General features: G+C 34.7%; 1 protein-coding gene across 1 annotated transcript in view; it reads left to right on the top strand.

The window, feature by feature from the left end:
• The window catches only part of LOC110445426, a 59846-nt gene extending 51733 nt beyond the window's left edge, over positions 1–8113 (top strand). Inside the window, exon 2 of the mRNA XM_021490046.1 lies at positions 4100–8113. Within this exon, the coding sequence (XP_021345721.1) occupies positions 4100–4677 (578 nt within the window). The 3' untranslated portion in view covers positions 4678–8113. The remainder of the gene's footprint in view (positions 1–4099) is intronic.
• The last annotated feature ends 5662 nt before the right edge of the window (positions 8114–13775 follow it).

Here is a 13775-nt window from a genome sequence, read left to right as displayed (position 1 = left end):
TCTCAGTTTAAAAACACATATAAATATATGATGCATTCGTCAATCAACTCAACGAAAACTTGATTTCCGGAAAACATGCATGTGCAAGTTTCATAACTAAGGCTCATTTTTAACTCAGATTATTTCTGTTTTAGCCTTCCGTAGATGTGTAGTTTGCTTGATTCTCTACTATTCCTTGTATGACTTCGTTTGTAATGTTTTCCGATTTTCAAGATCAGGTTATGTGATATATAATTTAGATACTGTAATCCTAATCATTATGAATGCCTGAAAAGTCACAAGACTTGCCATTCAACTATGCATTTACATTATGTGTTCCAATACGAGGAGTGTCACGTGTCTTGAACTTCTTTTGTCTGTCCACAGCTTGGTGATTCATTTTCTGACTTTGACGATGCTATTGTATGATTGAAAAGAATACACTTTTCACCAAAAATTCGTCTAAAGCGCTTTGAGTACGATAACACACCTGAGGGTTGTAGCCATTCAGCTTGGTATTCTACGACACCGTACAAGGCGAATAGCAATTGACTTCAGGATCTGATGACATAGGAATACTATCCTTGGTAGTTTGTACCTCCTTCAACTCTTTGTCACCTGTTGCTTATCTTTGTAACCTCGCCAACACACCTAATGATAAAGATATATAAAACGAGCGCACACGTGTCATAGGGTTCATAAGCAGCTAGATTAGTCTACATCACAACTTAAGCATATTCCTTAATGATTTCTTTGCGGCAAAGCCAATGAGTTAATTGAGTAGCTTGAGGCACAAGCTATAGGACGTTCAAAGTTACATCACATTGACCCAACCCTAGACATTTAGATAAATAATGTCACGTGTTTCTTTGACGACCTATAATTATGTATGTATGAACATTATATCTATCGTCGACAATATGAGTGCACACGATCAGCTTTTTTCAATGTGTGTATAAAATTGTCGAAAACAGTTAATTGGATCCACTTTGAAGAATCATTTTCCATACACCTACGGCGTCGATGTGCACAAAGTCTAGTCTACTAATTGCAACTGACACCTACTAATGCAAAAGATAATTAATAATACATTATAAATCATAATCTTATACACACCAGAGTACTCTTCGGAATTGTTTTCATATTACGACAGGTGTCGCGTGCATTGCATGACTCGCTTAGACAAACTAAGGATGTGTTTTTAAATAACATAATACATCACAGGCTTGAGAGGTGAAACATAATTAATTGATCACTTATTATTTTAAAGTCATCTTGCGAGTCACTTTTGGCCTAGGTATTATTGTCTGTAGAGACGGTACAGATTGATGAAACTCTATTGTGAAGTTTTAATACATGTACATCTGTTTTCCCGAAAATGTAGGTCAACCTCATTAGAAACGTTTCAAAAGTGCAACCATACATTAAACCCCGCCCAATAGGTAATCCATACATACGCGAACCTCTCGCAATAGTCAGAGCTATCCATTTGTCACTTATCATTAGCACTGGATCTGTTTTAGTTTGACAGAATATTCCGAGATGTGTCTATAAATCAATCAGAACACTATCATTTATCTGCAGACTCTCATTACTGGGAGTGCATTGGTGATAGTCAGTCTGTTGGTTTACCCGGTATCGTGAGCATACATACATCAGACCCTTCCTGTCTGTGTACTTGCGAGCATATGCCATGATAAATGCAGGTTTTCCTTACTAACGAACACGTGTTTCCAGCGAAGATGCGTCTAATTTTCTAGGTGAATTAATGAGCTTTTCGAATTATTCCTGAGAATAAAACAAGATGTATTTTGCTTTTACACAAACCTGGATTGAATTAGGTCATATCTCAGCTGGTTAGGTTCAAAAGAATTCTTGTCTGGTGCAAATCGTAAAATCCATGACTATATGTTACGCTGTGCTGTTAGATTTCTGGGTCTATTGTAATGCATGCGATGATATATGTAAGTATAGAACCAATCATTTACTCGTATGCAGTTAACATCCTCTAACAGCGAAAATGAATGTAAATCAGCAGTAATTAACTCATTTGTCGACCTTGAAAACGCTTCTCTATGATTTATACTGAATTTAAAACAAACGTGCGTTGCTATTGAATATTTTTTCTTTTATTTATTCACGTCTTGTTTGATAAAAGGTTGGTTCTTTTTATTAATCTACTATTGCTTGGTTGCAGCCTTAATGTTTGATATATTTTATATTTGATTCATATTTTGATCGTTTTCCTTTCTTTCCTTCCTTCCCTCTGCCTTCATTTTTATCTTTTTATTGTAAATTACACAAATCTATTAGGTATTTTAATTTTCTGTGGCTGTCATTCAATCATCTCTTTCAACCAAGAAGTTAAATTGTATTTTTCAACGTATGCATACAAACCTATGTCAGACATATTGGCGAAAAAAATCACTTACGTTGTTTTTACTATGTAAAAATAATAAAATGTGCCTTGATATATCACGTATCGGTCCTTAATACCCGATAATGTACCTTCGCACAGTTAGTCCGCGTTATTAATTCCATTGTTCATAGTCTGACCTAGTTTTATCAATTTTGTTTTTGAAAATTACTTTATGTAAATCAAGTGTATCTCTATGATCATCTACAGATAGCATCTACAAATAAAACAGTATGCATTATTGTTCTTCGATGAGAAAAAGAGCTAATGAAAAACATACACACTTCATTATTTTGTCTGCCAGTGAGAATGTATTTCGTTGTATGCACATACCTGAACAATTATAGAAACTATGTATTGGCATTTACATACAAACTAAGTGGCTGTCAACTTTGATGCTGAAACTGTTTTGACGAAATAGCCATCACCAAACCTAACCGTGGTAACGTGGTATTTAAAGACCAACCTCCTGAATAACTAACACTCTAGGTTTGTGGAATAAAATCAAAGGTTTTAATTGTACATATGTGTCGTCACTAAGTCTACAATTTCATGAATGTCCTGAAGTTTACATAAGTATAATAATATCTTAATCGAGATTATATTCATCAGTTTTGCTTTTTATAAAACAAACCATATTGGAACCATTGTCTTAGCAAAAGGGCATTTATTTGAGTTACATGTACGTTCAAATTGCATCTCGTTGCTGTAATTATCATTTGCATTGCATTAATATGATTAGTGGCTGACATGTCCTGTACATTTCAAGTTATGTCAACACAAGTGTGTGGTCGAAAATTACCATTCATCACGAGATAATGATGTAATATATTTGTTTGTGCATTCAAGGCTTCAATACCTACTATGGATCTGTGGGGACGTCAGAATGACGACATAAAACACACAGTAAAGATAGCGGCGTTGATGATATGCCGATGGTCCAAGAATACAAATTAATTTTGAATATTCATGCATGCACATCTTTGACGATGTGAAAACTGAATGGAACATCTATATATCCAATATATCAATCGCAAGACAGTTTCGTGCACGGACGTAAAACATAAGTGATACACTTGTTTGTTTTTATAGATGAATATAAACACATAAACCGTAACAGGAACGAAATGATGTCAATAAAGGTTCTAGTTCATATTCCGGTGCTACACTGAACATGATGACGCAACCATTTTATGTCTCCCCAGGATATGTTTTATAGAAAACAGTATAATAACTAGTGTACAACCTACAATTACTAGTACCCCAAAACATTTATGTGGACAACTGGTATGCCTGTTATGTTACCAATACATGGTTGTAACGCCTGAATGATATAAATTATAGAAGTACCTTTTGATTTTATTGGTATTAATGACATTATTATTTGCAGTGAATGTTACATATTTCTAAGTCGTGGTTAGTCAATTTAATCCATTTCAGTTTTCCATGACCATTGGTGATTTTCTTTCATTGTTTTCCATGAAACTTTATCGTGATAACACAACCGATGGAAATGTAATTAATTTATATTGGTAATCTTACCGGAGAGGTATTTTCTTAAATATCAGTGTGCCTTTTTATGAGCAAACACAGCTGAAATTTTTCACATCATAAAACGACCATACTCATCGAATACAGTTTTGAATACGTATCAATATATTAGAGTATACTTAAATTTTATAACAATGTTTATGATTTTTACAGGTTATGGTCACGTGGCTCCGAAGACGGATTATGGTAGGATTGTTACCATTGGTTACGCTGTGCTTGGAATACCTCTAACGTTATTGTGCCTAACAAACATAGGTGACCTAATGGCCACAGGGTTCCGAATGCTTTATGCTAAAGTTTGCTGTGGTGTGTGCTGTGTGTTGTTCAGTCCAACAAAACGTCGACTACCAGATCCAGAAAAAGGCATCGAGGAAGAAATGGTTGTCCAAGGAGAGGAGAAATCACCAGGGGAAACAATCCATGTGCCTACATCATTATGTATACTAGTAATGACAGCGTACATATTGCTAGGGACACTTCTTTTCTCAATTTGGGAAGGTTGGGATGTCATTACCGGAACTTACTTTTCCTTTATTACTCTAAGTACCATTGGTTTCGGTGACGTAGTCCCAGGGACTGCTATGGACCAGTGGGCGAATGAACAGAAACTCGTCCTGTGCGCGATGTACCTTGTGTTTGGACTCTCGCTTATTGCTATGTGTTTCAACTTAGTTCAAGAAGATGTGAAGGCCAAGTGTCGATGGCTTGGAGGGAAAATAGGCATCATTTGATATCTTATGTTCAACATTTGATGCAAACCTACGATGTTCTATACGAATCATGCATAGGAAGACTATTAAAGTGTTTTCTTATGAAATTCCCCTTCGATAATGCTGCGATGGCAAAGCACCCGATAGAAGAGAAATCTTTGTTTCGTACTTGTACATTGTACGTTTGAAACTGTCTGACGAAGGAAATCACTGCTCCATATATATAGTAATTTAGAAAAGTAGCAATAGGTTGGTATGCAACCATAAGTGGATCATAAGAAAAGCAAAGAAATTTACCAAGTAGTCAATCAAAGATATCAAGCCAAGCGATGACTGTCGATGGCACGTGTTAACTCAAAAAACTTTGATTGGTAGATGGATCAAACGATTTAAAAAAAGGCAAATCGTGGAACTCGTCTAAAGTGGTTTGCCGTTCGTTTCCATTATAATAGAAGATACTAAATGTGGAAGAGTGCAATAAGTCATGGTCAAACAGGTGTTTTTATCATGTGCATTTGTAATATATATGACTAATGGTTCTCTATGCCGTCAATGCAAACGTTCTGTTCATGAATTATATGTGGTAAGTGTTCCTCTGGTTATCACTCATCAAATAGTTCACATACTTTAAGATACATGTTCCGCTTTTACAAACGATTTGTGTTTCTGTTTTTACCTGTTTGATCATTTTAAAGTATGGATATGAATTGAATAACCTATCACTAAAGCAAGGAGTTTCTTTTTCAATGTATTATAATTTATAATTAAAATAGTCGACTCGCATGCAACAGAGAAGGTAGTGACCACAGAATGATGTGACTTTCATAAATAGAGAATGCTATTGATATGACATAGCTGCTCAGTCATGTAATTCTGTTAACACTTTATGTGAAAACGAAGATGTGATTTGTTCAAAGTTAGATATCAATTGTCATTCGATTTTTTTCAAAACCCTCCTCAAATAGCAACATGAAAGAAATATATCTATTTTCGTTTTACATCAGCCCTCAATTATTTTATATTTGTGGAAACACACATTACAATGGTGTGAAAAACTCCTCACTCATTTCCATCCTCATAAATCAAGTTAATGTCAGAAAAATATACCAGTCCATAATGCTCTAGTTTTCTGATGAAGACAGCGTATTGAATTTTCATCAAGCTAAACAGGCTTTGAACATTAGGATTCTGGTTATATTTTAAGTATTTATATCTTAATTATTTACGGATGGGATTTAACATGCATTTTCTCGAATTCCCTGATCCTTCACAATTTGTAAATCTGTATCTGGCCTATGGTATACGTGGAAGTGCTGTGGATATTGGTCATTATGTAGTTCATCCAAGTACATATTTTATATAAGAGTCCTGCAGAATCATTAAGACCATACATATTAGCAATGCATATAGTGATTAGTGTTATCTATATGATTAGTTAACATTTAAAATCATCCTGACTTCCCCGTTATCTTTATGCTTTTAATTAGTCTTTAGAAATAACATGCTGCTTTAAATTCCAAAACGTCAGTCTAAATCATTGCTGCATCATGTGCCATAATACTCATATTTCTTGAGGGGTGAGACGAGTAAGCAGTCTTTTCATATATCGAACCGTACTTAGTTTTCTCCCTGAGGTTTACGTCTAAACCACTGCCATCCTAAGAGAAAACAATCTTGTGAGGAGAAAAACAGAGAGAGGAAGAATCTTCAGAAAACTATTATTTGTAAATAGTCACGTACATATTATATTCCTAATGTCGATTTGAGTTAATTGACATTAAAGCGGCCAGAGTTGTATTCCCCTCATTTTACCCCAGATTTGTTTTTTTTTTAATTTTACATTGCCAACGATTTCGCATCTGTTTTAGTACTTATTGACATGTTGTACCTCTGTTTCATTGTTTGCTAAATTGTTTCTATTTCTTTTACTCTATCTCTGCCAATCCCAATCAAAAAGGAAGACACATTTTTTATTGAAGGAGCAGCAGCTTAAAAAGTGATCGTGACAAAAGTACGAATGTGAGTGCAATGGCTTGTGTTCACGATAGCAATACATGTTTGTGAAAGCACATGTAACTTTTAATCGGAAGTGATAAGATAGCTTATAAAACAAGTGCTTAAACGATATCAATATGAAGATTATAAGACTCTTTCATGCCTAGGGGTGTATGATAGGGAAATTCCACCCGAGGAATTTGCAAATTTGGTAAAGCCTCGGGATTTTGCCAATTTTGAAAATCTCAACGGGTGTAATTTCCCTATCCTACACCATTGGGCATGAAAGAGTATTTTTCTCTCATTCCAATCACCAGAGTAAGCTCAGAAACCATGAAAATGCGTTTGGACTGGCCACCATTTTAAAAATATCAATTTTCCCCCTGAGCGTTTTGGACGAAATCGAATTAGCCGGCCAGATTAAGCATATATCCCATATTTGCAGACACTGTTTGCGCAGAAAAAAAATAATCACATCTTTCTAACATGTACGATAAATATATAATAAAAGGTTTTAATTTCATCACGTCGCCTTTTCCGCATTGCTGCATTGGAGAGTTCCAAATTCATGACGTCAAGTCATCGTTGAGTCATTGTGACGTCACGTCACGTGAAATGGGGTGTAAGATAGAAATTTCCTACATCCCTTTCTTACACTGGACATCTCTATTTTATACACAGGGAAATGAGAGAAACTTTAATCCTATTTATTCTAATTCCATTTCACATGTCTCAGTTATGAAAACAATAATAAGATTTATATTTGCATATAGCAAATCTCCAATTTAAAGGACTTCCATCGCTATGTTTTCTTTTTGATCCCATTGTCTTTGTTATTGTAAGTGCATATATGCATGTTTCATTGTACTACAGCATTTCTGTTTGATTGTGCTGATGTTGCCTTGCCTTTATACAGCAAAAACACTATCTGACATTGTGTTACATTGTTGGAACTTACTACTTTTTATAATGTTACACAAGAAACATCATTATGTATAAATATATTTACCCAACACTTACAACTGTAGATTAGTTGATTAATTTGTATAACTACAACTTAATTTTATGCAACAAGTTGTTTGGATATTGAAAAATGCAATCAGATTGAATAGGAATTTGCCATTTATCACTTGTAATATTTAGGCCAACTATTGCGAAAGTCAAAATTTGTCTGGGGATGAGAAAACTTTGGCTGTTTCGCAGTAAATAAAGGCCCATCGCTCTGTGTAGAGTTGGGAATGCTATTTCAATATGCAACAGTCCTCGATCATCAGATGTACACAAATACAACATCTATGACTTGTAGGTAACAGAATAAATGATATATGACAAACTGACGCACTGTTAACCAATGACCATGACTCCAGAACGTACCTGTCACTACGCGATACTTTGCCATCGAAAGAGACTCTCACATACGAAATTGACAAATTGAAATTAAATACAATATGTCTCAGACAAAGTGAATCAGTGAATCAAGGTCACTATAACTGTGTAAAAAGGGGATACGAGACTGGGTCCTAGTACTGGATACTCAGCCATCCTCACATTTCTCATAATAAAGTTGCAACAATATATGCGGAGATATCATCGGTGCGAGGACGTACGGTGATTAACCACCCTAACTTTGTATATTGTGAGGCATTGGGCCTTATTTCAACACGCAACATTATTACAATCAATAAAACATGTACTCGCATGTACAATTAAGCAGTTGTATTTAAATGAGGAATTCGGATATGCCCCAGATGATATGACGCCCGTTAACAAAGGACCATCGGTTGTTTGAAAATCCAGTTGAATAATTCATCCAAAATCTAAAATATATGATACCATATTATATGGTACACACTCTTGGTGTATTTTGAATATTAACCAACAGTCCGACAATGTTTGTTAGGAAAGTACTTCATCACAATTAGTCGTCCAAATCTGTCGGACTATATTAACGTTAAATCCCAAAAACAGTTAACGTTAAGCTTGTTATCATCATAAAACCACATCTGCACCTTAATCTTATCAAAATTGGAAAAACTGAAAAGTCTGTCTGCAGATAACAATGCATGTCTTTAATGAAGTTTTTGGGCGTGTTGCGAAAAGGAAAAAAAACACATAACTAGCTTTTACGAAGAATAATTCATTAGCAGGGAAACCCGCACTTTACTATGAAAACAGATAACAGCGATATATTTTGACAAGTCTATGGATACATTATAATGGTAAAGTCCACATGTCTAACAAAAACATAGGATAAGTGTAGGCATACGACTCCAGTACATCTGCTTGATTTCAAACGAAATGCACTCAACGTGAAACTCATACGTGATTCTAAGAAGTGCAAGTGCATTTTGTTTAAGAGAAATATTAAATTGCCATGTACTTTCATGATAAGATAAACATATTCCCTTTTCTATAATAGTATTCAATGATCATTGCAACAAAAGAGGTTGCAGCAATTCGTTCGGGGTAGGGAGACTGGGTTCAGTATCCTTACGTCAATGTACATATTTCGTAAGAATGTAACTGTTATTACTCACTTCGATATTTCGACTACACTGTAGATCTCGAAATCATTTTCAGTCGTGTGGTAGTTTAAGGACTTACTATCATAAAAAGGTTTTACATATTTCCCGATTGCAATACTATCTCCTCGGTATGAAAAGGAAAAGTATTAAGCGTTTGCTATGCCCAGGTTAGTGCCCCTATTCATAGACTATGATCATATAACAGTGGTGTGACACATGGTTCAAGAGCTGTATATTTCTTTCTGATAGGAACAGATTCTTGACAGAAAAAGTGTCATATCTAATATTAAACTATATTACCGTCTTCTAGTTGTTGACAGTAATGTTTGTTGTGCAATGTTTATACGAGGTGACTGCTAAAGGAGCAAACACTGTGTTTTTTTGTGAATATACCCAACATTACACATGGTAGGACACACTGGTTGAAAAATATTTAAAAGAATTGTCTTTTACTTCATGAAACAATATTTATTTCAAATAAAGACTATTGACATATTCATTTTTTCTCCTCCATATACACATATATTTGCCAACATTCACCTATTCCGTCTTTGCGTATTGCAGAGTTATATTCTCTTGTGAGCAGGTATTGATTGTTTACGTCGTTGGTTTGTGTGAGAAGATTACATCGTTTTCTCAAAAATTGATGATGTTACTCTCACAAACCAATGACGTTACAATCAATACGTGCTCACAAGAGAAGATAACTCTGCAATACGCAAAGACGGAATATGTAATTGATGCTCATTGGGGTGAGAGTATTGTATTCCCTTCACTGCCTAAACGAGCTGCATATAGTTCTAGCGTATCACGACTGACTGGAGATGTTAGGGTTAGGAAATATCGGTTATACAATGTGTTCAACAATGAGTAAAAGGTGTGAGTGTATGTGCGAGTAAATTATTCACAGCTGATACATGTAATGTATTATATGTAAACTATGTGTGTATTAATCTGCTAACAAGTGTGAACTACCAAACAGGGACTTGAATAGAAGAGTATATTTGGTAATACAGAGTTGCACATGTAATTGTAGAAATGTATTTACATTATAAGGGAAATAATGTCATTTCGTATATTCAGTTAAAGGTGCTTTTCATTCAAGTCCCTGTGAACCCGAGCATAAAACAGTGTCTTTCAGCTTCCAAAGGTTGTCCATGTACATATTGTACATATAACTATTTCAACCAGTTAAAAAGGTGTGAATATGCAAATTAAGAGTGTAAGATGTGCAATATATATATATATATAGTGATGGTTTGTGCAATGGTTGTCATGTTAACGTTACAGTTTAAATACATAAAATCATTTTTTGGAATTTGTTCGTCTTTGTTATTGCAATAGATTAAGTGCTTGTTTTTCAAAATCCCTAAGTTCGATGCATCTTGGTGAAAATCTCAACAGAAGTGATGAAAGTGAGATGACCAGCTGTCAATACGTCAATAGACCTGTCTAAAAATGTTACAGCATTATGTATACCAGTGTTGATACAAAATAAAAGGTATCATCGCTTTTGATTAGTGAAGCTCCTTTGTAAAAGGACCGGTATCAACCTTGCAATCGATTAATCATTTCTCTCTGTACGAAGTGGTTAACAGTGAGCATTAGATTTTAACATGACAAGATTACAGAAAATAATCTTTGGATTTCGAAGATCTAACTTCAGAACGATGTGATCAAAGATCAAGCCAGTTTGCTTATGTTGATTTTAAAGGTGACAATTTGATCTTTTTACATATAGCAGTGCGTTTAAATACCATTTGAATCTCTGTCCATAATATGTAAGGATGAGGATCCATTGTTCTTTCTGGTATGATTTGTTTTGCTAGACTAGTGGATATTAGTTTTCTGTAAAAATACCTCAACAAAAAGGATGGCAATATTTCCTATCAACGTTACCTCTGTAACATGAAAACAATAATTATAAATGCATGTGCATGGCACAATATTTGAAAATAGTACATAAAGTTTCAAAACATCTGTGACATTTAAATGAATATCCGATGTTTTAAAATAAAATAAAATAAATTGTATTTCACGTTTCGTTTTGAACAAAAAAACCCCACCCAAACAAACAATACAATAAGAGCCCCTTTTTACAACATTCCTTACAAAGACAAATGCCTGATAAATTATTAGCAAAGACCCGGATGGAGGTTTGCGGCAGTAAAAAAGAGTCCCCAAGCTAAAAACCTGGTGATATAGTTTATCGTGTGATTACATCTATTCAGACTCGAACAGCAAGAACACAAACTTGCACCTGCTATCTCTCTACGTCAGTGCTGGTAATTGAAATAAATCATATGCATGTGGTTCTTGGAAACAGCATGATCAACGATAACTGCGGTCCGAATACATGTACAAGGCAGAATGGGATATTAGTGACTATTAGTCCATCAGTGTTGTTGGCAGGGACGTAAAAAAGACAGGAGGTAATCTTTACCAGATGGACACAGTTATACTCAGGTATGGCGCAAGCAAATAATATAGGCAATTACCAATTACTACTCAAGTGAGATTATTAGTTAGCTAAGACAAATGGCGGTGCTACACAATTGGTGTTGTCTGGGTCAGTGCAGGGGTCATCTGAAAAACAAAAAATATAAATAAACCAAAAAACGCGATTACGCAGGATGCTATATGTACTATGGGGAAATATCATCTCACCCCATTTTGACTAAAAAATAATGCTACTATTTGGTGTCAAAAGAATACTGATAAAAGGCAAAAATGTAATTCCTTTGATGTTCACGTGCTAAATTGATCGCAAACTTAATAGTGGTGTATATTTTTGTTAATTATATGATAAAGAGAGTCTCAAGATCGTACAAATTCTGGCTGAAAATTTTGAAACTCGCAGATGCTCGGTTCATAACAAATCATACGTTAATGAAAACCCATTTAAGATTTTGATATACATTTCAGTACTGTTCACGGAAAATTATCTTTTATTCTCCAATGCCAATGTTACTTTCTGATCGAGTAGGCAATTTGTGAATGAACCAGACGTTCAGGCTTCATAATTTCAACAATCCTCCTAATAAACTGAGGCCACTTTTAGATTTAACTGACCCACATATAGAACAAATAACCATTTCTATCCAAAATCGTTTAACAAAGATGCTGTTATGCGGGTTAATTAGTGAGGATTTTTTTTATATTTAAATCTTCCATTCATATCCCTTGAAATCTGTAGAATCAATAGCAGAGCGCTTTTAATGTTAAAATAATGGTCTTCTCAATGGCCATTTCAACTATGCGCACGTAAATCCTACAGACATTTTCGCTAATTCAGTGCAGCAGGAAATAAAACGCTGTGTTTGTTGTAAAGCTATTATACTGCTCATATTATCACACATGTGTACATGTATCTCAAGTAAACAACAAACACTTGTGTAGTCAAACAAACGACATTAACGCTCACAGATTAGTGGAGAAAACATTAGATTTATCAGCTATTCCTTGTGACATAAACCATTTGTTCGCATTGTTCATATATACACCGCCACACGTGCACAATGACATTTAGCCAATGGTTAATTGACCACTTAAATGATGATCTGACCTCGATGACCTTTTGTACTCCATTTCTCGGTACAATCCTATCATTTGTAAGCTTTTCCTCGTGATAGTACAATCTATGACGCACATTGCGTCTAGGTTGTGTTGAGGATTTACAACATCAAAGATTCTCGCTGCTTCAAACATATATATACGTGATAATGAGTTCGTAAGGGGAACATTATAGCCTAGCGAGCGTTAATATTAGTTAGCAGTTGTAATAAAAACGTATAGTCATACAGTCCCGATGGTTTTAACTTCTGTACACTCAGGGAAGTGTCGGAGCAGTTAATCCGTTAATCCAATAGAGGCACACACAATATAGTATTGTTTTAAAATACATAACAGCAGAGTAGAAGTGAATAAATTTAGTGTTAATAAAATAATATATCATAGTGTCGACGACTGTAATGTAAACCACGATGTGAAAACTTTCAATAAAACTAACACTGTCGGTGACGAAAATATAAACTACAGTTTGAGTTATCAGTTATCAATTATGAACTGTTCTTGATGTGAACATGTGGTTATATGAACACGAGAAAGGTATGTTAACCGAGATGAAGGAAAAGCTCTTTTATCAGTTGTTACATTAAATGCTACATTGATATGATGTTCATATAACTAAAGAAGATGAAACATATGAAAAATCTCAGGGGGAAACAAGATGGAACATATGAAAACTGTCAGGATGAAACAAGTTGGTACATATGAAAAATGTCAGGAGAAAACAAGATGGAACATATGAACAGATATGAGGAAGAATGCACTTCATGTGGCTGAGAGCATTGTGACGTTACATGTACAACCGAATGACATCGTAGAATTAATGCTGACCTATTGTTTCTAAAAATAGTAACACCAAGTCAATATCACAAATCACCGGCCTCTACATGATTGTGATCCAGCCAATAAGGGTGTAGAAAACATTGTGTGTTATACAATATATATTATAGTACAGTGTCAATAACTGCAGAGCAATATACAGTGTTGATGACTAAATTATATCAATGCTATATCAATGACTTAAAAATGTGC

This window comes from Mizuhopecten yessoensis, unplaced genomic scaffold (genome assembly GCF_002113885.1).
Source record: "Mizuhopecten yessoensis strain PY_sf001 unplaced genomic scaffold, ASM211388v2 scaffold245, whole genome shotgun sequence".
Lineage (NCBI taxonomy): Eukaryota > Metazoa > Mollusca > Bivalvia > Pectinida > Pectinidae > Mizuhopecten > Mizuhopecten yessoensis.
The sequence above is the reverse complement of the archived record's forward strand: the minus strand, read 5'-3'. Positions and strand labels throughout refer to the sequence as shown.